The 25,163-nt window shown below is 53.4% G+C and overlaps 1 protein-coding gene across 3 annotated transcripts; it reads left to right on the top strand.

Moving 5' to 3' along the window:
* Positions 1-4,209: 4,209 nt before the first annotated feature.
* CABP1 (calcium binding protein 1) lies at positions 4,210-24,953 on the top strand. 3 transcript variants are annotated; one of them, XM_081802065.1, is made up of 7 exons: positions 4,799-4,913; positions 16,678-16,857; positions 19,584-19,614; positions 19,905-20,048; positions 20,814-20,923; positions 21,160-21,307; positions 24,500-24,947. In XM_081802065.1, the coding sequence occupies exons 1-7, from the start codon at positions 4,890-4,892 to the stop codon at positions 24,523-24,525; spliced, it is 663 nt and encodes a 220-aa protein (XP_081658191.1). In that variant the 5' UTR covers positions 4,799-4,889; the 3' UTR covers positions 24,526-24,947. The 3 variants fall into 3 exon arrangements, with proteins under 3 accessions (XP_081658189.1, XP_081658191.1, XP_081658190.1); XM_081802064.1 differs by lacking the exon at positions 4,799-4,913 and adding an exon at positions 11,311-11,934 and having other exon boundaries at positions 24,500-24,948; XM_081802063.1 differs by lacking the exon at positions 16,678-16,857 and having other exon boundaries at positions 4,210-4,913; positions 24,500-24,953.
* The last annotated feature ends 210 nt before the right edge of the window (positions 24,954-25,163 follow it).

Raw genomic sequence — 25,163 nt, 5'->3', positions numbered from 1 at the left:
TTTCTGGAAAGGAATCCCCTATTCAGTCCACCGGCTGCCCCCTCCCCGTGAAAAACAACAACAAAAAATTCTCATCCAATCCTTTCCTGAGTTCCCCAATCACCACAGAGGACTTAAAGCCATAAGAACATTTTGTAATCCCAGCTTTCTGAAACCTAACAGAGAGATTTTGTCATCTGAAAACAAGGGAGAGATTAAGTGCGGAATTTGATTCTGACAACAGCAGAAAGGAACGAGCTAGACAAGAAACGTCATGGAGAATTAGTTCAAGCACCACTGTGCAAACGCTCCACAACCTTTTTCTAGACTCCAAATATGACGCACAGTCCTGGTCAGGGAAGCACAGTTTTTTTAGAGGAGTTTGCTGCAGGGACGTGATATTATCAGGGTGGAAAGTGTAAAAGGAGAGACCCATGTACATTTTTCAGAATTTTGCCTTCAACCCTGCCTTACTCCTTCTGAATGGATTCTTTTAGAAATAAGACATACAGACAGCTAAACACAGTGTGCCCTCTACACGGCTGCCACGGTCTCAGACCCATCTTCTCGAATTAACTGCCTTCGTATGCCGGGACGTCTTCCCAGTGCTCCAAAACAGCTCTTCTTTTGCATCGCTTTGACCAAGGGTTATGCAGTCGAATAATATTACAACATATAATTATTTAATAATTACAATTTCTTGAACTCTTAAGGGCAAGTGAGACGTTTTATGTGAAAATGCTCTTGAAGCTCTAAAGGCGTATATAATCCATATAGAGCATTTAAAAACTATTTCTCCGAGACAGGATACTTTGCAGTAACTGTATTCAGCCTTTCTCATTTTCCACATCCAGAACTTTCTCTGTCTTAATGATGGTATTTCTGAAATATTTCCTGAATCTGACTCAACCTCTACATTTAGTCCTTATTACCTCCCCACCAGACTTAAAATCCATAAAGAAAGGCACAATGGCCATTTATCTACTGCTCTCTTCCTGATGCACATGGGGCACATGGTGGGCACTCACTCATTTTTGTGAAATCAATACACCTAATTTGCTAAGGTCCTCTAGTCCACTCCACGATGCAGCAGAACACAGTTCTGCCTGTGTCATGTACATACTTGTAAAACCTTTAAGGACTCTCTGTTGTTGGTAGAATAAAGGACACACTACTGAATGTCACATTCAAATTCCTTCAGTCTAGTTCCAAGCACCTTTCCAGGCTAGTCTTCTAGCCCTTGTCCACCGCCCTCCCCCCTCCGCGCCACCCCCCCTCACCGCCGCCTGCCCCCATAGAATTCCCAAACACTCCATGCAGGCTCATGCTCCCAAACCTTCACTGAAGCTGTTCCCTCTGCCTGGAATGACCTTCCTTTTACCTTCTTTATTCACCTGGTGGAATTTCACTTCTCCAAACATAGCTCAAATGTCACCTTCTCCAGCACCTTCCCCAGCTCCCCCTAAAAGGCCTGTTTTGGTGCTCTCCTACCCAGCTTGTCATTCCCTTATTGCCTGTTTCCCATTACATTATAGTGGCTTTCATCCTCTTTTGATTTTTCTGTGAATTCCTTGAGAGCAGGGACTGAATCTCACCATCATTCCTTAGATATCTCCCGAATCTGACCACTTCTCACCACCTCCCCCACCAATCATTCAAGTTAAGCCGCCAACCTCTCCCACCTGTTCCATGTGACAGCACCTCACCGGATCCATGTTGCCACACTGCCGTCCAACAGAGGACCTGCTGCAAAGCAGCCAATTGTCCTTTAACAAATGTAAACAACCATATGCCACTCCTCTACCGCAAACCCGCTAGCGGCTTCCCCTCACGCTTAGAAAAAACCCAAAGCCCTCGGCTGTCTGGCCCCTGCCTTCCCCTCTAATTTCATCTGTACCATTCTCTCTCTTGCTCACTCCAGCCCCATTTGTCTCTTTGCTTCTCCTTGAATATGCCAAGCTGTTTTCTCCGCGGCACTTAGGAACCATCTCCCCTCTGCCAGGAAAGCTCTTCCCCTGGATGTATGCATGGCTTGTTCCTTTACTTCGTTGTGGTCCCTGCTCAGATGTCCCCTCCCCAGAGAGGCCCTCCCTAATCACTGTCTAAAAGAGCACCCTCTCTTATGCCCTCCTATCTTACCTGCTTCATTTCTCTTCACACTAAACGCCACCAGTTGTCACCATTAATTTCCCATGCATTTATGTAGTTGTTCAGTTGTCACTGAGGAGAGAGACTGTTTTGTTTCTCACTGTGTCTCTCGCGCCTAAAACAGTGCCTGGCAAATAACAGGCACTCAAGTGTTCATGGAATGAATGGATGAATCTGTGTATCCCAGGTGTCTAACATGGTGTCTGGTTCTAGAAATCCTTAAGTGAATGAACAAATTAGCAAATTTTACAAATGATGCGGAATCTTGCCATATATCCAGGATGACCCAGGATCTGAGTGCAAGCATTTCATCCATTCGCTCCATGAACATAATCTTGATTGCTTTTATTTAATATCCTAGGTGATGCACCCAGGTTCCTCACTTTTTTCAGAAATTGGTTGTTGACAGAGGTCCTGCCCAAGAATACTTAGGGGATTTCAGAAAGACAACCAAGGGTGGCACGGCAGGGACTTTGAATACCCTTCTGCCCCCCTGCCTCTTGTCAGCTCCTGAGGGATTCTGATAAGGTATTTTATCTCCTGTGATTTATACAGAACGTACACTTGCTGTTAATCCCGCCGAACACAGATTATTCTGAGGGCTGGAACAGGTAGGACAGTGATTGACCCCAAGCTCTGAGAGGGTGGGCCCTTTACACCCTTCGTATCGGGGTGGATGTTGCAGCGAGGCTTCTGGGCGGCTGCAGCGCAGGCTGCCTTAGTGTTTGTGCTTTAGGGCCCTGAGTGGCTTTGATATGGCAGTTCGGTCCCTTCTAGGTGAGCTGGGGAACAATTTGCCACACTTTTCGTGTCCACTTTGGCCTCTGGCAGTTGGTTTTCCTGCCCATTTTGTTTGTTGTTCTTAATTCCTTGCATATGGGTATGTAAAAGAAGCAGGCAGTGCAGAGGAGGGTGAACCTCGGCGGGGGTGAAGTGTAGCATATTGGCAATCTGTCCATCTGTCCTCTTAAGGCCAAGCGGTGACCAGATTTGCCCAATTCTCATGCATGGATGGCATCAGGGCCAGAGACCAGAACAGGGAGAGCCTGGGAGGTTCACATCCCATCCCCCCCTTCAAATCTCAAGTATCCCATTACTGGACAAGAGTGGTAGATGGGGCCTCATAAGGTGCAGAGGGAAGGGAACTAACTAGGTTAACTGCCCGTGGGCCATGTTTCAAGTACTGAGCCAGGCCTTTTATGTGCATGGTGTCATTGGATGTTAACCAAGAGTTGGTTAGGATTGTTACCTGCATCTCAGAGAAGAGAAAAACAAGGTTCAGAGAGGTTGATGACACTTGCCCAAGATGGTAAGTGGCAGAGCTAGGATATGAGATTCCAGCCAGGCCTGTGTGACTCCCTGGCTGCCCACCAAGAGCAAGGATTTCTCTAACATCTAGAAGGACGTGGAGGTGGGGTGCGCGGGGGGGGGGGGGCGGGGGGTGCGCGGGGGCGGGGCGCAACAGCTGGAGGGGCAGCAAATGGGTCCTACCTGAAACTTGATCATCACCAGGCCCTGCAAAGTCCTGGTTATACAGATGCCACCTGGCTTCTCTTCTGTTTTGAAAACTGAAAATTCTCTGGCTGATGTACCAGGGTCATCCTGGTCGCACTCCGCGGTACTGGAGTGGATGAAGTGCCCCACAGACACTCCTTCCAGCAGTGTCCTTCCACGCCATTCTGGCTCCGGTGTCTGCACGTAGTGCCGTCATAGAGTGCCTTCCTCCTCCTTAGGTCGCCAGTTTACTGCACCTCTCTGGTTTCCAAAGTTGTACCCCCTGGGGCATGCACCCCGCCCGCATTTCTGGAGGTTCCGGCGGCTCCGGGTCACTGTGGGAACCTCCGGGTGTGTTAAGAGGCACTGCCGGTCCCCAAGGTCCGAGCATCTTTGGGGCCATTCGCCAAGCCCCTGCCCCAGCGCTCCCGGCGACGCGCCGCAGTGCCCCCTCCGCCGCCAGGGGCCGCCCGGAAGCGGGGCTCCTCGAGCGCGGGGCGGGGAAAGGGGCGGGGCGGGGCGCGGCGGTACCTGGGCCGCCGAGGATCCGGGGGTGGGCTCTCCGGGGACAGCCGGCGGCCCCCCCAGATCCGCATCGCCAGCCGCCGGGAAGCTCGGGGCTCCGGGCGTAGAAGCTGCGCTGTCACATGGGCGGCGGCGACGGGGCCGCATTTAAGCGGCCGGGGGACGGCGCCCGCCTCCAGCGCGTCCTCGGGCTTGGCTCCCGCCGGGCGCCCCGCTCTCTGCCCGCCGGGGGCCCCGCGCCGCGCCGCACCGCGCCGCCCCCGCCGGGCCATGCGAGCGCGGGCCCCGCCGCGATGAGCTCGCACATCGCCAAAAGCGAGTCCAAGACGTCGCTGCTGAAGGCGGCGGCGAGCGGGGGCAGCCGGGTTCCCCGCCACGGCCCTGCCCGGGAGCCAGGGCTGCCTGGCCGCCGGCTGCCCGGCACCGGCCCCGGCACGCCGCCGCCGTCCGGGGACCCCAGTTCGCGGAGGCCCCTGTGCCGGCCGGCGCCGCGAGAGGAGGGCGCGCAGGGGAGCAGGCGCGGGCTCCCCCAGGCGCACTGCAGGCCCCGGGAGGCTCTGCCGGCCGCGGCGTCCCGACCTTCGCCGCCGTCGCCGCTGCCGCCGGCCCGCGGGCGGGATGGGGAGGAACGGGGGCTGTCCCCGGCGCTCGGCCTCCGGGGCTCGCTGCGAGCCCCGGGTCGTGGGGACTCCGCTCCAGCCGCCGCGTCCGAGGCAGACCCGTTCCTCCACCAGCTGCGCCCCATGCTCAGCTCCGCCTTCGGCCAGGTAAGGGCTGCGCCTCCCGCCCGCGCTCCCGGGCAAGGCGCTCGGGACCCTGCGCGGCTGCGCGCCCACAGCCCTCCTCCCGCTGCCCGCGGCCCCCGGTCACGCTCCCGGTAGTCCTTCCGCAGCCCTGCCCCCTGGCCGGCACTCCTCCTCCCCCCGGTGCCTGATTCAGCACCCTGTGCGCTGTCCATGCTCCGGGCCTCGCCGCCCTCCACCTGCCAGAATAGGCCCGTCCTGGAAGGGAACGACCGCCGCAAACCGTCTGGAGATTTGCAGGGGTCAGCAGGGGCGCTCCGAGCAGGTGGCGCCAAATCCACTCCTCTGGTCTCCAGCCAAGACTGTCAGTGAGCGACCCAAAGGAGCAAGGCGTTTGGAGTCGGGAGCTCAAGAATGGCTACCTCGGGGCACACAGCCTTGCTTGGGGATGGGGGACGCTGGTCACGGGCTGTGGTGGCCCCAGAGACCTGGGAAAAGTTAGGAGAGCTAGATAGAGACTCAAAAATATGAGAAAAGTGTCTGGGTAGGCACGGAGGGGCTACACAGAGCTATGGCTCAAATCGGAACTTCAGGGGTGTTTTAAGGAGGTTGTCACTCCAGGGATGCCACTAGGATGGCGGTTGGGCAGTTGTCAGGTCGTAGGACGTGGAATAACACCCTAGCCTGAGTCAATGTGCGTCCTAGGGTCAGAAAGGTCACTAAGGGGTCACCAGTGGCTACTCTCGTTTCCTCTAGGCCTTTCTCTCCAGGGTCCTGGGCAGCTGAGCATCTGTCCTCTAATCCAGGTCTCCAGTCTGGGGTGCGCTGCTGGGGAGAGAGGTTTGCGGAAAAGAACCTGTGAACTCCTGAGCAAAGCCAGGGTTGCCTCTGAGTTCTGAGTTCATAATTAATTCAAACTCACTGGCACAGCGTTGAGACCGTTCTGCGGCAGCCGAGGAGGGGAGTAATGCAGAGGTCTGATGGCAGAGTTTGTGGGGTGTGTGGAGGAAGAGAGGGCCCTGAGTGGTTCTGTGCTGGGCTGTAGTGTAGAGAAGCCGTTTCAAGCTCCTGGCTCGCCATGCGGGATCGGAATTCCAAGGAGGCCGTGTGTGTGTTCTGCCTCAGATCTGCACATTCCTTTTCAAAATACTACTCCGTGGCGGCTGAGGCCGGTGGGGGTCTGACATGAAGGAGCTGCACGTGGATTCGGGTTGCGCGGGGCTGCTGTGTGGTGTGATAGGGCAGCAATGTGTGGCTTTGTTCCTGTGGGGAGCCCTCGTTAGCCGAGTTAGCTGGAAGCAGTTCTTCAGAGGAGAGATTTGGAGGCAGAGCTTTGAGAGTGTTGAGCGCAGCGACGTGTTGAGGTGGAAGTTCACTGCAGTGACTTCTGTATTAGGAGGTGTGGGGTGTTCGGGTCTGTGGAGCGGGTCTGGGTCGTGGAACCGGTGACATCTGGTCATACGTGTATCAGATATTTGGGGGCATCTACTTTGCCCGGGCATTTGTGGGGCACGAGGGAGAGACCAGTGGACACGACAGCCAGGCTTCTGGCTGTTCCAGAGCTTACGATCTAGCAGTTTGTAAGGGTGGGTCCCTGGCCCAGAATCACTCACTTTCTGGTTATTCATTTTGCTGCGAATATGACTTCGTTCCTAGAAAAAGAGCCTCTTCTTTTTCCAGTCTTAACAGAATTTGCCTGCATGGGCCCTTTGTGAGCTCAGAGCATTTCAGCTACCTGCTTTTCTTCCTCCTTCTACTTTCTTAGTCATTATTGAAGACTATTCTCCAGCCCAGTGTTCTGAAATGTCACCAGGGTCACCTGAGTCAGGAAGAGCTGGAAGGTCCTATCAAATATTTACCACCTCCCTCTGGAAGCTCTTGACTATGGAGCTGCAGACTTTTTCTGTAAAGCTCAGCACGTTCAGTTTGGGCTTCCTGCTGACAGCTCTAATGCATCTGCTTGAACAGCAGCGGCAATGACAACAGAACCCAGCCCAGGACTTTTGGGTCAGAGTCTCCAGTCTCTTTTTCTCATGTCTCTCAAGCTCTGTTTTTTTTTTTTTTTTTTTTTAACCTTAAGTGAATCGCTTAACCTCATTAAGCCTCTGTTTCTTTATCTGCAAAATAGGGAAGATCGTAGTACCTCACTGGGTTTGGGGGAATTAAATGGGACATGGAGATATGTACAGATTTTGGCCAGTGCATGGTCCAGAGCAAGGGCTCCATTGATATTAGTTATTATTATTGTTGTTGTTGTTGTTATTGCTGATTAACTACCAAGTGCTGTCCAGGACCTTCTTCCTTCCATTTGTAGTAGAGTCAGGGAGAGCCAGGGCTCAAAGTAACACTGAAGGGACCGAGATAGACTCCCATGTTAGGGGGAACAGGAATTAAGATTCTTTCAGTGACCTCCCAGAGCATCCTTACTGCCTGCAGGCAAATGGTGTGGTTTTGAGTCGAAGCCATAGAATGGTAGCTTGAGAGAAAGTAGAGCTGTAGGTTCCAATCCCAGCTCTGTCACTTCCCATTGCTGTGATCTTGGGCCTGTTCTCCTCTCTCTCTTTCTCTGGTCTGGGTTTGTTCATCCAGAAATGAGATTGACAAAAACTACCTTGCAGAGCTATTAACGAGGGTCACACAAGATTAAGGATGTCAAATGGACTGGCTCCAGTATGTTCTAGAAAAAAAGGGTAGCCTTCATTAATGTTATTGTTAATAAAGTAACTGTCTGAATGTGGGCCTGTGTAAGGTACTTTGAAAGCTGTCTCTGAGCAAGGTGAGAAAGGCCATTCAAGGTAGGAGCTGAATGACAAGGGACCTTCCCTAGTACCCTTTTGTGGCCAGCTAAGGACATGCCACCCAGTGGCCTAGAGAGATGTGATATTAGACATTAACTCAGAATAGGCATGATTTGGGGCAACTCTTGGCATTGGGTCTTGTAAAACTATTTTAAGAACAGTTTTTCTGCTCCTTACTCTAAGCTGGGGAAGAAACACCCCTTGTAGAGGAGGCAGATGTGTATAAAACCCACATCTCTGTCCCATCCTTCCCCTTTTTCTAGCTCTAGCAACATCTCTTCTGATTTGAATAGACCAGCCCAATTCCCAAACTGCTTTGCACATAACAAGGTCACAGTATCTAATGGGCAAATGACCATTATCTCCAGCCTCAGGTCTGCAGAGGTTTCTTAGTTCCTATAGCTTAGAGGGCTGTGTACCTTATTCACTCCGACCCTGCAAAGTCTCTCCCTACTTGGGCAAGAAGCCCCTATTGCTTTTCCCCTGGGGCCTGGGGAAAGGGAAAGAGAAGGTCAGCTTGTGGTTGATATCAATCCTGTGGAGTCCTCCCAGACAGCTGCGTTTGCCTTTAGCTGTTTGGGGGAAGCAGCATGAGTGCTTGAGACCTCAGTCAAGAGCTCACTAAACAATTGCCCACGTATCTTCTCAGCCACCTGTGAAGGTTGGCATTATCATCCCCGATTTTAAAGGTGAGGAAACAGTCTCAAGAGAGGGGAAATGGCTTGTCCAAAGGCCACACAGTAAGTAAATGGCAGGACTGTGATCTCTAAAGAACTGGTTGGGTGGGAAGTCACATAAGAGTGTTTCCTATTTGTCAGAAGCATCCACAAAGCACCTCTCAGGTTACGACCCAGCTTTCCCTGAGTGTGTTCACCCTGGGCTGTCATCCAAGTTTGAATGCTGGTGATAGAACCGATTAGGGCTGGAGGCCAGCCTCCCTCCTAATCAGGAATAATCAGCAATGGGTTTATCCTTCTCATCCCTCTGATCCTATTATTCCATTCCAGAACTCCAAGTGTAGGCTTCCGGAAGCCCAGGGGCTGCTGCCCCAGTGAAGAGGGACGGGAATGTGGGGCTATGTGATGTGCTTTGCTCCTTAGAGAAGCCCCTATTGTTCAGCCCTTTTAAAAACTTTCTGCTAAAGGTCAAGCCAGCTGCTCCCTCTAGATTCCAGTTATGCCTGTCACTCGGGACCACCACGGCCTGCCCTGCCCTGCCCCAAATAGCTTAAGTGAAACTCTGAGTTTGAATCCCTGAGTCCCTTGCTGCCTTCAGCCTCAAGCTAGGGTCAACATCCTTCCCTCTAAAGAAGGATGGGATTTATTCAGAGTGCATGACTTTTCCACGGGTGCCTGGTTTTGCTGTCTTCTGTCTCCTGCTTCCAAGGACAGGCATATTCCAAGGTCGGCAGGCGGGTGCTGTGCTCGGGCTGGCCTGCAGGGGGCAGGAGTCACCAGGTCTGACTGAGTGGGTGTTCTGCTGAGTATGGAGAGGCGGGCACAGCTGGCCCTTTAAGACCAACGTTGGGCAGGCGAAGGGGCACCTTCTAGGTGCCCGGCACTGTGCCAAGCCCTTTGCCTGTATTATCTCACTGACTCCTCACAACAGCCCTCGGAGGGAAGGGTTATTAGTGTACCCATTTTATAAAGAAACTGAGGCTCAGAGAGATTTACAAGTTCTCAAGGTCATAGAGTTTGCTAGGCAGCAGGGCAAGATTTGAACCCAGGTTTGTCTGCCCCTGCATTCCAAGCTCTTAGTATCCTTGTCCATGGCCCTCAACACTGGCTGCAGATCAGAATAACCTGGAGCACTAACCACCACCAATGTCCAGAGCTCACCTGCACCTATTAAATCAGAATCATCTGCATCTAGCGTTGAGAATCTTCACTTGACGCTGCGCTACCTTTCCATATATCTGCCCAGGTAGTTAATATGAATTGGGTTTGTACCTGGAACCTAACTGGATTTCCCTCTGGGGTCCCTGGTGAGCCCCAGCTTGTCAAGAGTCTGCAGATGGTTGGTTTCCTAGGCTTGATCTCCAAGTCTTTCCTGATCCCCCCCAAGACTAAGTGAGATTCCTTTGTCTCACATTCTCAGTGGTTTCGCGTTTCCTTCCCCCTTCATAGCATTTACCGGAAACGTGATTAAATAAGTGCATTCATAGCTCTTTAATAGCTCTTGCCCGCCTGCTAGAATGTAAGCTCCCTGAAAGCAGGGACCATGCTTATCTTGTTCCCCACAGCATTCCCAGAGCCAGGCACAGTGCCTGGCACATAAACACTGGACAAATGATACTTCTTTCTTCCATTTTAAGAATTACTCATTGAGTACCTATCACGCGCCGGGTACTTGTCCACATCCGTTTTATAAGGAAGATAAGGGGAAACCCCCTTTTCCAGGCAAGGAAACAGAAGCTCTGGAATATGAGAAGTCAGAAGCTGGCGACAGAGCCAGGATTCAAGCCTGCAGTCCCTTCTCATGCACCTGAGTCTCATGACCCTGACCCCGGCCCTGCAGAGAGCCTGGTTCATGCTCTTGTGGAGGAACGCATCTTTGGAGAAGGCACTTATGTTAGCTGCTCACTCTTCGGTTTCATCTCCCGGGTGTCTCTCCTGCCCTTTGGGCGTCAGCACCTCCCCAGGCTCCTCCCTCTGTCCTCAGGGGCTGCCCCTCCTTCTCGTACCTCCTCTGGAGGTTTGGTCCACACAAGGCTGCTGAGTAACTCCCCTAATTAAACCATTGCAACGTCAGCAGCAGCACGGACGTCAAGAGCTCTCCAGGGACTTTCTCCCCCGGCTCCCCGGGAGCGAGCGAGCCTGTGGTACCTCTGGGCAGCACCCCACCCACTCCCTTAATGGAACTTCTGACCGGCCACTGAAGCTGGACAAAAAGTCCCCGAGAAAGCAGCCTCTCTGGACTGAAAACTCTTCAGCGCGGCGTGGAAGGGTTGTTGCATCAGGGGCGGGGAGAGTTCGGCTTCCCATCCCCTCCCTGGCGCCCCCTGCTGGGAAAAGCTGGCTGCTGGGAAACAGGGACACTTCCCCTCTTGGGTCATCCGGCTCCTGCCCTAGATCTTGAATGTGACATCTGAGGCTTGAGATGAGTTCTCATCAAACCTGGAACCCAGAGGGACAAGGAAGAGCCACTCACCTAAAAAGTTCCAGTCGTGGGACCTTGAAGACCACTTTGCAAAGGGCGGCCCCTCTGCCCTGCACCCCAAGGAAGCCTTGAAAGATCCTCGCTCAGGATTAGGCAAAGGATTGTTCGAGGGTTGGCAGCCCTCCATCACACCCTCTGCGTCAGCACTGCCTCCATCATGCCCCCCCCACCCCCGCAGTCTCTTGGTTTCTCTTGGGTTGGAGAGACCCCACGTAGCAAAGGGAGCGGAAGGATCTGCTTGCTGCTGATGGCTCAGCTTGTGCTTCTAGCCCCGGAGCTTCATCCCATTTCAATGACGAAGCAAGTGTGAAAAATGGAGCGTGATGGGGACGTCACACGATCTTCCAGGCCCTCAACTGGAACTGCCTGCTCTCAATCCAGCTGCGATCGCCAGGGGGCAATTAAGATGTGTGTCTGTCCCTCGGTGCTTGCGTGTGCGTGTTTGTGCGCAGATGTGTGTGTGTGTGAATGCACACACAGGACTGGGAGCTGGGAGGCAACCTGGCTTTGGTGGCCCAAACTAGCCTGCTTCCCCTTCTAGGTCTGCTGGCCTAATTCCCAGCTGCAGCTGCCATTCTAGGCCCCCCTCCCTGAAGCAATCTCCCTGCAGATTTGGCAGCGGGAGAGGAGGGGCTGAGGGAAGGGAAATGAACCAGAGAGAGGACTGAGCTCTAATCTGATGTAGATGATCCGGCAACCTTCCCCAGCTTGCTGCCCTCTGCCATCAGCTCCCCGGGCAATTTTCTCTGTGCCCTGCACTCTCCCCTCCTGCCTTCATCTCCTTAAGAAAGTGTCCAGAAAGTTAAACCCAGACACACAAACACACACACAATCAACCAAAAAAAAAAAAAATCAGAGAGCCAGAGCAGGCAGACGAGTAAGAGAGCACGCGCGCAAGAGAGAGGGCTCAGAACGGGCCAGGAGGAAGAGCTGCGCGGGCAGAGGGAGGCTGGGGTTGGCCGTGACAGGGACTAAGGTCTCTTAGTCCCCAGGAGCCTCCTTCATGGACCTGGGGATCCTGAGAGGGGCTGCTTCAGCTTAGGATGGGCAACTGTGTCAAGTCTCCACTGAGAAATCTCTCAAGGAAGGTATGTTTCTGGAATTCTCAATATCTGGGGCAGGGGAAGGGGGCCTCTTGCCATCTGTCCGAGAGTTGGGGACGGAGGGGTTGGGCATCTGAAGTTTGCTACCCTTTCCATGGGTTCTGTCGAAAGCTGCTTCCCTATTCCCACCTCCAGATTCCCTCTGATGCCTGTTTTCAGTGTCTTGGGCTCTGAGCTGAAGTTGGGACTTACAGCTGCATGGGGGTGGGGGGGCTGTGTTTGGGAATTAGCACAAGATTTAGAAAAGAAACCAGGTAGTTACTGGGCCATAACATGACAAGCCCAGGTCCATAGAATGTGAGTGGACAGATCCCCTTGGGGCTGCTGGATCCGAAGAAGGTTGAGCTGGGCTTTGTGACCCTGCCGCTACTGAGGTAGGGCTTCCCAGCTTGGGGGGGGGCTCATTCATCTCTTTGAGAGTCTCTGGCCCTCTCTCTGGTGGTCTCTAAGCCTTCTGACTTGTGGGTTTTGAAGTAGATCCCATTGCTACTGGGGTATGCCCTGCTACCCTCAATAATTCCTGAATCCGCTCAGAGAATCTCAACTAGGACCAGGCTGGTTCAGGGCCCCGGATTGTTTTTACTGAGAAATAGGATATTGAGCAAAGGTGTCTATAAGTCGCTTTTTGTCATGGATTTATTGCTTATACACCAGGATAATATCCTTTTGCAAGAATTCCTTTTGGAAAGCAAATCACCACCTCCAAAACACTTTTTTTATGCAAAGCTGGGCTTACATCTATGGGGTTTTGCTTCAGGCAGGCTCTGCCTGTGTTTCTAGCCCTCTGTAGTCAAGCTGGAGAAGAAACTCGTAGATATTATTTAAAGGAAGAAGGAATGATAGGGATGTTTTCCTCCAGTTCTGTCATTTTCCAGTCAAGGAACTTGATTACCACTGGGGTGAAGTGACTTACCCAAGGTCTCAGGTTAACTAATGGCATCTCTGTCCCTAACCCCGTACTACCTCCTGGGTCGGTTCGATAGTCTTCTTAATTTAGGACATTCCGGGCTTTTCTGTTCATCATCTTCCTATTTAGCTAAGCTGCTCACATCAAATTCCCTTTAATCCTCACTGGTCCCTTGGATCCTTCTGAGGGTTGACTCTTCCTTCTGTGCGTAAAGCCCACATCATCTGTCATCTTAGGGAAGTCTTTGGCACCAGAGGTGGGCTCCACACTGTTGTAGAGAAGCGGAAACTGACCTGAATTAGTCTAGAGGACCACAGGGTGAAAGATTTCCCCCGGAGTTCTGTCCGGAGCTTAAAAAGGTGAACTTTAACAACAACAAGCATTGTCCCTCTGCCCCACCCCACCCATCTCCCCCCCACTACACTGCAGAGTGCTTAAGAGACCCACTTCTCAAACCTTTTCTTTCCAGCCATGTGACTTTGGGCAAGTTACTTAACCTCTCTGGGCCTCAGTTCCCCCGTCCACCAGGTGGGAATACTAATATTTACCTTCTAAGGTGATCATTAGAAGCAAATAAAGTGCTGTGCACACTGCCCGGAATGGAGTCCTCAATAAATGGCAGCTCATATTACCATCATCATGATCCTAATTTTTCCACTCTGGGTGTTCGGAGAAGGCGGGGTGGAGGGAAGAAGGAAAATAGGAGAGGTTTTGTTTGAGTCCGCGGAATAAGGTAAAAGACAATAAAACGCATTGCATTCAATTTCGTGTTCTTTTGTAATAGTAATAATTGCTTTCTTCTGAATAGCTACAACATATCCAGCGTCTGTGATCTCATTTGCTCTTTTCCACCCAGTAGTTCTCTTGGCTGTTTTATAGAGAAAGGAACTGGACTTAAGAGATAAGAGCTTTCCTAAGGTCACACAGCCCAGTGGATGCGGAGTTGAGAGTTTTGAAACGTCAGTCCATGTGAATCCATAGCTGGTATTTTATTTGTATTTTTGCCTCCGTGAGAGGCTGCCTCTCTCTTCCCTTCTGGCGGAAGTGTTATTCACAGATTCCCGTGTCGGACCTTACAGGTCATCCGGACTCCCACTCACTGCAGCGATTCCCTCTCCCACCTCGCCAAGCCCTGATTCATTTAACCGCTCCTTAATACCTTCCAGGAGAGACAGTTCTGACCTGCCTTCTCTTGGCCAGCTTGGGTTGTTAGAAAGCTGTTGGGTCGTGAGGCCAGCTGACCCTTCTTGTTGCCATGCTACACTTGGGAGATGGCCCCGTGGTGCCAGGAGACATTGTCAGCCTGTGGACCGCTGCCCACTTGGCTTCCTGAGTGTGGCGGCCGGGGAGCCGGGGCCGGGGAGAGGTGGCCTGCTCCGGGCTCTGTGCAGGGCAGGACCAGGCTGTCAGGTGCCATCACTGGCCGGGGAAGAACAGCAGCCTCCCGGGGCAACTTGGTGCCAGACGGTATTATGATCAAGACATGCAGTGGAAAATCCCCAGCCACCACTGGTGCCTCCTTCGTGGGGACACATTCTTCTCCATCCCTTCTCAGCTCTTCCCCGACGGGCACATATTCTCCCACTTGCTCTGGAGCCAGAAGTAAATGCTTTCTGGCTCCCAGCATCTCTTATGCTGCATGTCCACCATGGGCACCCCCGGCATCCCCGTCATTGTCATCCCCACGGCAGCTCCATGTCTTGGGCTCTTACTGTGCTCCAGGTGCTAGGCAGTAGCTCGTTTATTTCTCCGCTGGGCAGAGATGGCAACTAGAGCACAGAGAGGTGAAGTCACCTGCCCGAGGTCACACAGCAAGCAAGAATTTGTCCCCAAACTGTTGGAGCCCAAAGCCAGGCACTGAATCACCTCTCAGAGTTCTTTGCTGCCTGCTGCCTCCACCCTCCGGGCTTGTGCTCACTCTGAGCCAAGTGTGCAAGACTCAGCCAGAAACGAAAAGGCTGATTCTCTACACACATCTCGGGAGATTGTTTCTTGGGGTCCAGCCGCTCTCTACTCCCGGGCTTCCTCTGAGCCAGCCTCCCAGTTGGGAAGGTCTCTCTGGTTCTGCCCTCGCTCTAGCCTGGGTCCTGGAAGCCTGTGTGAGTATGGCTGAGGCTCCGAACTCTTTTGGACATCAAACCAGAATGGCCCTTGGCCTCTCTGACATCTCTCAAGTTCTGAGACAACCAAAGACCCACCCTTATTGCATTCACTGGACTTGGGCCTTGCACTGAGGACCTTCACCCAGGGTCTGAACTAGGATACTGCTCCTCCCTCTCTAGGCCTGAGAGGCTTAGGAAGTTGGAGGGGAGTCTAGTCTGTAGCCCCAGAGTGTGGGGCTTTGGGGAGAAGAGGCAGGAGAGGAGAGGGAGGATGAGGTAAGCCGGGGGGAACTAGTTCTGCTTCTCATCTTGGGAGGACAGGCTGCCCCCTAGGTCACAGGATCTTCTCCTCGGCATGACCTTCTGTCAGCTGGAGGAACCTGGCAGCAAGTGGGGGTGGGGGCAGCAGGATAGAAGGGTAGGGCCTGCAGCTCTGGGGTTCTAGGACAAAGACAGCCCTCCAAGTATTAGCTGCTCTGTTTCTCCTTGGGAAGGTTTGCCTCCAAATCCTCACACTGAGGGGAGGCATCCAAGCTCAGGACTGAAGGCAGAGCACCCTGTCCTGGATCCTGGGGGGCCCTGGGCATCCTGTGGAGGCCAGAATGGAGTAGAATGTTGGGTCTGGATGCTGCTATTGTCCTAAGGGGACGGTCTGTGGACAGTTCTGACTTTTTATAGCTGCATGGGAACCAGCAGGGAGGAGGAGGGGAGGGCCAGGGCCTGGGAGCACAGCTATATTCGGTAAGCAGAGAGGGCCCCTGCCTCAGCCTCTAGAGGTCGGGCAAACTGGGCGGGGAGCCAGAGACAGACAGGAGGGGGAAGAAAGAGAGCTGCTGGGGGCAGAGAGTGTCTAGTCTTGAGGCTGCAAACTGGGAAGAATCTGAGCCACAGATGGGCTTTGCCTGGCCCAGCCAGTGCTTTAAGTCAGAAGGAAACATTGGGCTGAGTTAAGTAAGGCTCTGCCCCTTCAGAGGCAGCCTACAGCCTCTGGGGAGGGGAAGAACAGCAGCCTCCCGGGGCAACTTGGTGCCAGGGGGTATTATGATCAAGACATGAAGTGGAAAATCCCCAGCCACCACTGGTGCCTCCTTCGTGGGGACATGTTCTTCTCCATCCCTTCTCAGGTCTTCCATTTTGCCCTAGGCCTCCCTCTTCTCCCACCTGCTTGTTTCTGTTAGCGAGGCCCCTGTGTTTGCACCTGCCAGTCCAGCAGCCCACCTGAGCCTGCTCTGCATGGTTCCAGCTCTGACTGTCCTCACTGCCTTCCAGTGGGGTCCAGCGGGGGCAGGGCCACAAATCTGTTTGGGAGCATCTTGGGCAAGGATAGTACTCATTAGTCTCTGAGTGAGCATTTCCCATTGGTTGGAGCCGAAGCCCTGCCCCGCCCCTTCTCTCTGTAAGCTTCCACATGCACGTGAGTGTGTGATTCTCTGCGTGTGTACGTGTCGTGAGCGTGTGTGTGCACATGTCCCACACAGTGGGTGTCACCCCCAGATCTCCCTGGAGCGGCCGTGACAGTCAAGGATCAGAGACTCCATCTGTTGAACCAATTTGACTCCTGCCTCCCATGCATCCTGAACCCTGCTGTTTGACTCTCAAGGGTCTCCTCTTGAGGCGAGCCCCTTCTAGGACCCGGAGCCAGGCTGAGGCCAGGAGGGCCCGTGGGGCAGGGAGGTGACACCGTGCCTCTCTTTTGTATTTGCTTGGTGCTGGCTGAAGATGCGCCGGGAGGAGAAGAGCAGCTACACGGTGGTGCAGATGGGCCAGGAGGGGCCGGCAGCCAGCGGCGAGCTCCCGGGACCGCTCCTGATGCTGGCCCAGAACTGCGCCGTCATGCACAACCTGCTGGGCCCCGCCTGCATTTTCCTGCGCAAGGGCTTCGCCGAGAACAGGCAGCCTGTACGTAAGTTGGCCCCAGTGGAGCCGCACTCGACTTGGCTTCAGAGGGCATGAGGTGCTGGGAAGAAGAGGGGCTCTGTCCGCAGCAACCCGTGTCCCCTCATGGATATACCCCAAACCCTCAACTTGTGAATCTGACCCCCCCCCAAATTTCCCACCCATGGCTGCAAAGCTCTGGTGTGTCCACATGCACCAGCAAGAAGTAACAATAGCAACTAACGTTTTTTGTTTGCTTGCTTGCTTGTTTTTTTTGCACACATACTCTGTGTGAGGCTCTGTGCTAAGTCCTTTGGTGCATCGCCTCATGTAAGGCTCAGAGCAACTCTGAGAGGTAAGTCCTATTATCACCCCCATTTTACAGATGAGGAAACTGATTTGGAGAGGTAAACAGACTCAAGATAACAGCTAGGGGGTGGTAGAGGTCGGCTTCAAACCCAGGGAGTCTGACTCAAAGGCTTCCTGTTCTCCTAACGGCAGCACTGAATACACAGGCCTGTCCAGGGGAACTTCCTCCAGTGGTGGAAATATTCTACGATCCGTGCTGCCCGATACAGTAGCCACCAGCCACACGTGGCTACTGAGCACTTGAAACGTGGCTAGGGCAACTGTTAATTTCATTGGCTTCCGATTCCAATTTAAATAGCCACACGCGCGGCTCCTATGTCCGGGCAGATATCTGAACAGTCACAGGGAGGAGGGTAATAATGATGATGTTACAGACACAAACATTTGCAGGTTCCACTTACTGAATGCCACATGCTAAACACTTTACATATCTCGTCTCACGGGATGCTCGCAAAGGCCCCGTAACATGGGTACTGGTATTAACCTATTTTACAGATGAGGAGACTGTGGCTCAGAGAGCTGAAGTGAACTGCCCAAGGACCCACGGCTAGAAAGTAGCAGATCGGGCTTTGCACTTGAGTTTGTCTGACTCTAGAGGCCGAGCTCTTCTCCCAGACCGCATGTGTTGAGGAGAAAGGAGTGTGCATGTGCTGTCTTCCCATCTGACCCCTGGGGATGGTGCTCATGGTTTCCCTGTCACATTGGTGGGCATCCCCTGCTCTACTACGCATACCCCCACTGCTCCGCAAGGGGAGTGTGTGATCCAACGGTCGGCCGCCCGGACTCCGCCAGAGCAGCTCTGCCAGAGGCACACGGAGCAGGGGTACCTGGCTTTCCTGCTCCCTGGCTCCGGCTATGCAAGAAGGGGAGGGTGCTGCAGTGGGGGTCAGCAGCACCCTGTTCCTCTCCAATCGTGCAGAGCTGCGTCCTGGAGAAGTGGGATGCTGCTTGAGGCTTGAAGGGTGGGAAAGGACTCACGTCTGAATGACTTGTCCTAGGGTGTGTGCACGCATACACTTGCCTACTTGCTCACTTCACTAGCTGGGGGTACAGGGCATTGCAAAAATCATCCTTTTTGGCCACCCAAGATGTTGCTCTGCAGCCCCTTTCTTTTCTTTTTTTTTTTTTTTCCTAATTTTATTTATTCGTCAGAGAGAGAGCACAAGCAGGGAGAGAGGCAGGCAGAAGGAGAAGCGGGCTCCCCGCCGAGCAAGAAGCCTGATGCAGGACTTGATTCCAGGACCTTGGGATCATGACCTGAGCCGAAGGCAGACGCTTAACCAACTGAGCCACTCAGGCGTCCCTCAGCAGCCCCTTTCTAGAAGATTCTCAGAGTTCCCAGAGCTGGCGTCTCTTGTCCTGGGGCCAGTTTCCAGTGGGTGGGCAGAAGCTGTCTCTTGCCTGCCCTGACCCTGTTGGCTAGAACAGCCTGCGTGCACAGCTGAGATGCCTCATGCTTGCTGGGGCCCGCCTGTGTGTGTTCATGAGAGGTGTGCCCACACCCGGCGTGCACTTCCTTAGGGCAGGCACACCCTGCCCCACATTCTTCCTGCCCAAAGTCAGAGAGCTGTGACATGTGGGGAGGCTGAGCCCTGCGCGCCAGTTTGGGAGCCTACTGAATAGGTCCAGCTGGGCATCCATCTCGTGCTGATCTGTCTGCCTCCTGGGAAGGCCTGGAGTGACTGGCACCTCCCGGGCCAGAGCCCACCCTGTGCGTCCTCTGGGCCTGCTCTTTGGAGACTTCTCTGCCATCTGTTCAGATGCCCTAGACCCAGGGCTTCCTTGAGTCCCCAAGGAGACCTGGGCATGGCTCGAAGCTGGAGATGTGTGCTTTGGACCCTGGCGGCAGCCCCTGGCACTGGTGGCCCCCAGGGTCCTATGCTGTGTCCCATGACGGGGCAAGGTGTAGGATGGGGGTCAGGTTGGAGAAGGTGCGCCATGCCCAAGAAGCAGGGCACAGCCCTAAATCTGCCTCCATGCCCGTGGCTCCCCCTCCTCCCCTTCCTCCCTCGCAGGCAGCCTGTCTAGTCCCGGCTTTCTGTTCCTCTAGCCCTTCTCCCGTTGCCTTGCAGACTTCTTCTCTGTTGTGACCCACAACAACTTGCCCACCCCGCTTTATTTACAGGTTTTTGCCTCCAGACCAACTCTGTTCCCTGACACAATTCTTGTGTCTGGAATGGGGACACAGATGGGGCTCTGGGGTCCCTGGGCATCTCCTGTGTCTATGGGGGATGTGGGGCTGAACTTTTTTCCCTCAAAGACATGGTCCAGGCACTCTCCCCACCTGGTGCTTGCTGTCCCTTGGATGGTCCCCAGGTTGGGCATTTTGTGACTTCTAGGCCCCTCGCAGCTGCTAATAGGACAACGTTCTTTTATTTCAGGACAGATCGCTGCGACCAGAGGAGATTGAAGGTAAGACCTTTCACCTAAGGGGAAAGGGTTGCTCAGCTGTCCAGGAAGGTGAGGGAAGGGAGATTGCTGGGAAGAGAGGAAGAGACGTCTTGGCCTCCTGGGGATGTGGCCTGGTATAGGGCTGGGCATCCTCTGTGGGGCCAGGGGTCAGAGGAGTGCAGTCCTGGCAGCTCCGGGGCCTGGCTTTCCCAGCCGGTGGGCGGGCGCTCGGGCCGCCTCTGCCCGGAGGCTCTGCGGGTCCCATTTTTTGTCTTTTCTTCAGCCATGCCCACTTTTATTCTTTTCCTCAGAGCTCCGAGAGGCCTTCCGAGAATTCGACAAGGACAAGGATGGCTACATCAACTGTCGGGACCTGGGCAACTGCATGCGTACCATGGGCTACATGCCCACCGAGATGGAGCTCATTGAACTGTCCCAGCAGATCAACATGAACCGTGAGTCCCTCCACTGTGCACCTCCTTCCCTTCCCGGCCCCACCATCGTGGTCCTCTGCGGTCACACAGGCCCGGTCTCAGTTCTGGGGCCATCTCTTCCAGGCTCTGTGACCTGGGGCAAATGACTTAGCCTCTCCGAGCCTGTTTTCTCAGGGGGAAACTGTAAAATGAGAGAAGCACAGGAAGTCCATGAGGGAATATCTGCGAAACAGCCCCGGGCCTGGCACACAGGGATTGTTGAACAGAAGGAAGCTATTACTCCTATGTTATTATCTGTCTTAGTTTGGGTTCTCCCAGAAGCAGACCCCGAGACAAGTATTTGAGTGCAAGCAGTTTATGTGAAGGTGAAGGGAAGCGTCAGGAGGGAGTAGAGAGGTGAGACCACAAAGAGACACAGCCCACAGAGTCACGGTGAACTCTCAAGCCAGCTAGCACCACGAGTGCTGAGAGTCTCATTCTGCTAGGTGGCTCCAGGAGTTTGTGCAGTGTGCCCACCTTGAGCCCTCCCCAGTGTTTCTTTCTTCCATCCGTATCTGCCTCTGTCCACCTCCTGACTGGTTCCCTCAGCCTAACCCTGGCCACCCCCCTAAGCCATTCCTTGACAGACCAACTGTCCATAGTCACCTCTCTGTCCTCATTTGGCCTTTGGTTGTACCCTGGACCTGGCACTAGATAGGTCAAGGAGGGGTTCACAGTGCCTTCCTTTGCTTAATTAGAGATGGGGAGTGCTTGGATGGATGACCTAGCCCTTTCCTCTGTCTCCAGTGGGTGGCCATGTGGATTTTGATGACTTCGTAGAGCTAATGGGACCTAAACTCCTGGCAGAAACAGCAGATATGATCGGAGTGAAGGAACTGCGAGATGCTTTCCGAGAGGTGAGTAATGGGCACTGGACAGGCAGGGGTGGGGGGGTTGTTAGAGTTCCAACACCAGGACGGTTACTTGAAGAGAAATCCGAGCCCTGGATCACATACCAGGGGAAGGAGCTTGGACAGAGAAGGGTCTTTGGGGAAGGGGAGATAGTGAGGCTAGAAAAGGAGCCCAAACTTGGGATCTGCTTCTACATTCCCCCATGTTGTAGCTACTCCTCTCTCCTCTTTGCCCTCTCCAGTTTGACACCAATGGTGATGGGGAGATAAGCACCAGTGAGCTACGAGAGGCCATGAGGAAACTCCTGGGTCATCAGGTGGGACACCGAGACATAGAGGAAATTATCCGAGATGTGGACCTCAATGGGGATGGACGAGTAGACTTTGAAGGTAGGTGGGGTTTGAATGTGGAAGAGAAGCGAAGGCAGTAGTGACGATCCATGGAGACTTCCAACTGTGTATCCATCGTGATTCCAACTTTCCATGCTCCTACCCTTCCATTCTCTTACCCCTCCATCCATGCACTCCTATAATCACCTTCCTATTCATTCCTACCCCCATCCATCCATCAGTCCATCTTGCCATCTGTTCATTTGCCCATCTTTTCATGTGTCCAGGTGTCTATCCACTCATCCATCTCTGAACAATTGTCCATACTACCATTTATTCTTGCACTTATATAACTATCTATGCGTCTGTTCGTTCTTCTGTACATTCATCTATGTATCCACCTACCCATGTACATCTGTCTATCCATACAGCTATACTGTTTTTTTTAAAGGATTGTTTTTTGTTCGTTTTTTTTTTTTTAAGATTTTATTTATTTGAGAGAGAGAGACAGATCATGAGCAAGGGGCAGGGGTAGAGGGAGAAGCAGGCTCCCCGCTGAGCAGGGAACCCAATGCAGGACTTGATCCCAGGACCCTGAGATCATGACCTGAGCTGAAGGCAGAGGCTTAACTGACTGAGCCACCCAGGCGTCCCATACATCTATACTTCTGTGCCTCTGTTCATATATTCATGTATTTCCATCTGCCTATATCTCTGCCCACACTTCCATTGATCTATCTGTTTGTAGAGTCATTTCCCCATCTTCGTCCATCTTCTCATCGATTGGTCCATCCATCCATCCATCCATCCATCCATCCATCCATCCACTCTTGTGTCTACTGACCCCATCCATCTCTACCCATTTATCTGTCCATCTGCTCCTGCTTCCATCCATGCTAGATATTTTCAGAGCACCCCATTCATCAATCTGACACTCAGGCCCCCTGAGATCAGACCACAGCTCACCTGCCCAGTTGCAGCTCCACCTGTCCCTTTACTCACCCTCTGCCTTAAAGCCATACTCTGGTACTTGTGGCCCATGATCCTGCCAAGCTCTTGTTTGAATGCACTGTTCTTTTGGTCAGGATGCCTTTTATTCTGCTCTTCACCTGGACTAAATTCTCTTCACCCTTCAAGACCCAGCAGTGGGGCCACTTCCTCTGGCACTTCCTCACTGGTTGCAGGCTGAATTCCTCTTTCCCGGGCTTTTACAGCACCTCAGGCTCGCCCTCGTTCTTCACACTGTCCCTCGAGTGCTAGCTGTGTCTCCTCCTGACGGAACTTTTGGAGAACATTTTCTTTATCTCTGTATTTCCTCATAATTCAGCACCTGGCACATAGCTAATGCTCAGTAAAAGTGTTTTTTTTTTAAACGAATCAGTAATAATTCCAATAGTTATCATTTATTGTACATGTATTACATACCAGTGTACTAAGTACACTTACACATATTGTCCCATTTTATTCTCACAACAACCCTCTGGATTGCACTATTATTGCCTCATGATACAGATGAGGACGCTGAGGCTCATGTGAGAAGTCGTATGACTTGCTTGAGATCGCCTCACTATTAAGATGCAGCGCTGGATCATACTCCACGTCTGGAATCTCAACCACTACATACATTACACTGCGTGATACCATTCAGGACAACTATGGGATACAGGGCAAAAATATAGTAAAACATTGACTCTGAACTCCAGGAACTTGCATTCTAAGCAGAAAGACAAGATAAACATGTGCCAGAATGTGAGTGTATCCAGAACCCAAAGGTTGGGAAGTCTTTTCTGGGGAGCAGGTAGAATCCAGGTTTGAAGAGAGTGTGGCTACATGGAAAGATGGCTTTGCTGCCACCAGATTTGAAAATTTCAGGTCGTCCTGTGTCCTGGCAGTGCCCCCCCCCACCCCCACAGACAACGGCCCTTCCCTACAAGCCCAGCATCCCCCATTTATTCTTCTAGCATGTATCGTACTCCTACTGTATGTCGAGATTGCCTTGAGGAACCCAAGACCAGCAAGGAGAACAGAAGCCAACAGTATAATCCATGCTGTTTTGGGAGGGATACAGCAAGCTGTGGGGTACAGAGGGGGCATCTGTGCCAAGCTGGAGGGGGGATTAAGGAAGGCTTCCTGGAGGGGGCTCTAAATAAGTAAAGCCCTAAGGGATGAGTAGGAACTGCCAGGTGAAAAAGAAGGAAGGGGTATTTACCCAAATGAATTGAAACTTACGACCACACAGAAACCTGCACTCGGATGTTTATAGCAGCTTTATTTACAATTACCAAAACCTGAAAGTAACCAAGACGTCCTTCAGTTGGTGAGTGGATAAACTGTGACAATGGAGTATTATTCACACTAAAAAGAAACGAGCTATCAAACCATGAAAAGACAGGGAGAAATCTTAAGTGCATATCGCTATCTGAAAAGGCTACATAGTATGTGATTCCAACTGTGTGACATTCTTGAAAAGACAAAACTATGGAGATGGTAAAAAGATCAGGGGTTGCCAGGGGTTTAGGGGGAGGGAGGGATGAACAGGTGGAGCACAGAGGATTTTTAGGGCCATGGGACCGTTCTGTATGACGCTGTAGTGGTGGATACACGTCCTTGCACATTTACCCCAACCTATAGAATGGACAGCACCGAGGGTGAACCTGAATGTTACTGTGGCCTCTGGGTGATAATCACACATCCACGTAGGTTCATCGATTGTAACAAACGTCCCACTCTGGTGCGGGACGTTGATGGTGGGGGAGGCTGTGCAGGTGTGGGGCAGGGTGTAAATGGGAACTCTGTACTGGCTGCATAATTTTGCCGTGAACCTAAAACTGCTCCAAATAATCAAGTCTAGTTCAAAGGAAAAGGAGAGAGAGCGGACAGGTTGCAGGCAAGCTGAGAGGTGGAGGGAGGGTGAGTGTGCCCGCTGCCCTGAGAGGGAGATCCGGGCGGTTGGAGCTCAGGGAGGGTGAGCCGTGAGAGAGAGACGTCAGCTGGGGCCACAGCAGGGAGAGCCTCGGGGCCAGCGACAGGATATTGGACATTTTCCCACGGGGAGCCCTGAGAGGTTTCAGAGGGGTCAGCCATGTAGATGAAACAGCCCCCCACTCCCCCGCCAGCTGCTGTGCACAAGATGGATTGGAAGAGGCCCGATGGCAGTGGGGGGGCCTCGGATCCGAGGGAGATTTGGAGGCGGCGGCCTGAGCTGGGCCTGACTGTGCTGTTTTCTCCCCACCCCGTCCCGTGCCCTCGCAGAGTTTGTCCGGATGATGTCCCGCTGAGGCCGCCAGGGCCCCTCCAGGACTGCCAAGCTCCCGGGCGGGAGAAGAGGAGCCCGAGTGCGCCTCACCCCGCCGCAGCCGCCGAGAGCCCAGGATGGACTGGCGGACGGGGCCTGCCTGCACCCCGGGGAGGTGCCCACCCCGGACCCCCACCCCTCCGCACTGTGAAAGACTCACAACTCCTGCAACTGGAAAGGGGGGGCGCCCGCCGCCGCCGAGGCCACCGTGCCAAGCCGGCCGAGGTGACGCCGGGCGCCAAGTGCCACGGACCCAGCCGCTGCTGGCGGGGTGGGCCAGGGAGCCCGCCGGCAGCCCCCACACAGCATGTCCGCCCCGGGGCAAAGCCTCTCGCCGCCCTCCTTCGCTCTGTGCCCGTCCCAGCTCGCCACAGCCCTGTTCTCTCGGACCCAATAAACGTATTTCCCAGGCAAGGGCAGCTGTGGGGGTCTTTTGCTTCTTGGGCCCGGTCAGATGACGTGCATTTCCCGAGTACCGACTGCACGCCCGGAGCTGGCCCAACAGTCCTGCGTTCAGCATGCGTTTATTGGGCACCGTTAGGGACCCGCTGTCATCTCAGAAGCCAGCATCTTGTACCTCTAACTGGAGGGGAGCCTGGGGGAGAGAGTGATCTGGCTGGG

This window comes from Leptonychotes weddellii, chromosome 13 (genome assembly GCF_054177405.1).
Source record: "Leptonychotes weddellii isolate Sample4059 chromosome 13, ASM5417740v2, whole genome shotgun sequence".
Taxonomy (NCBI): Eukaryota; Metazoa; Chordata; class Mammalia; order Carnivora; family Phocidae; genus Leptonychotes; species Leptonychotes weddellii.
The sequence above is the reverse complement of the archived record's forward strand: the minus strand, read 5'-3'. Positions and strand labels throughout refer to the sequence as shown.

What these genes read in the sequence shown, in the direction of transcription:
- CABP1 (XM_081802063.1), top strand. Translation starts at nt 4,269, where the DNA reads ATGGGCGGCGGCGACGGGGCCGCATTTAAGCGGCCGGGGGACGGCGCC. An exon ending in TCAGCTCCGCCTTCGGCCAG is followed by an intron (nt 4,914 to 19,583) that starts GTAAGGGCTGCG and finishes CTTTTATTTCAG; the next exon opens with GACAGATCGCTGCGACCAGA. An exon ending in TGGACGAGTAGACTTTGAAG is followed by an intron (nt 21,308 to 24,499) that starts GTAGGTGGGGTT and finishes GTGCCCTCGCAG; the next exon opens with AGTTTGTCCGGATGATGTCC.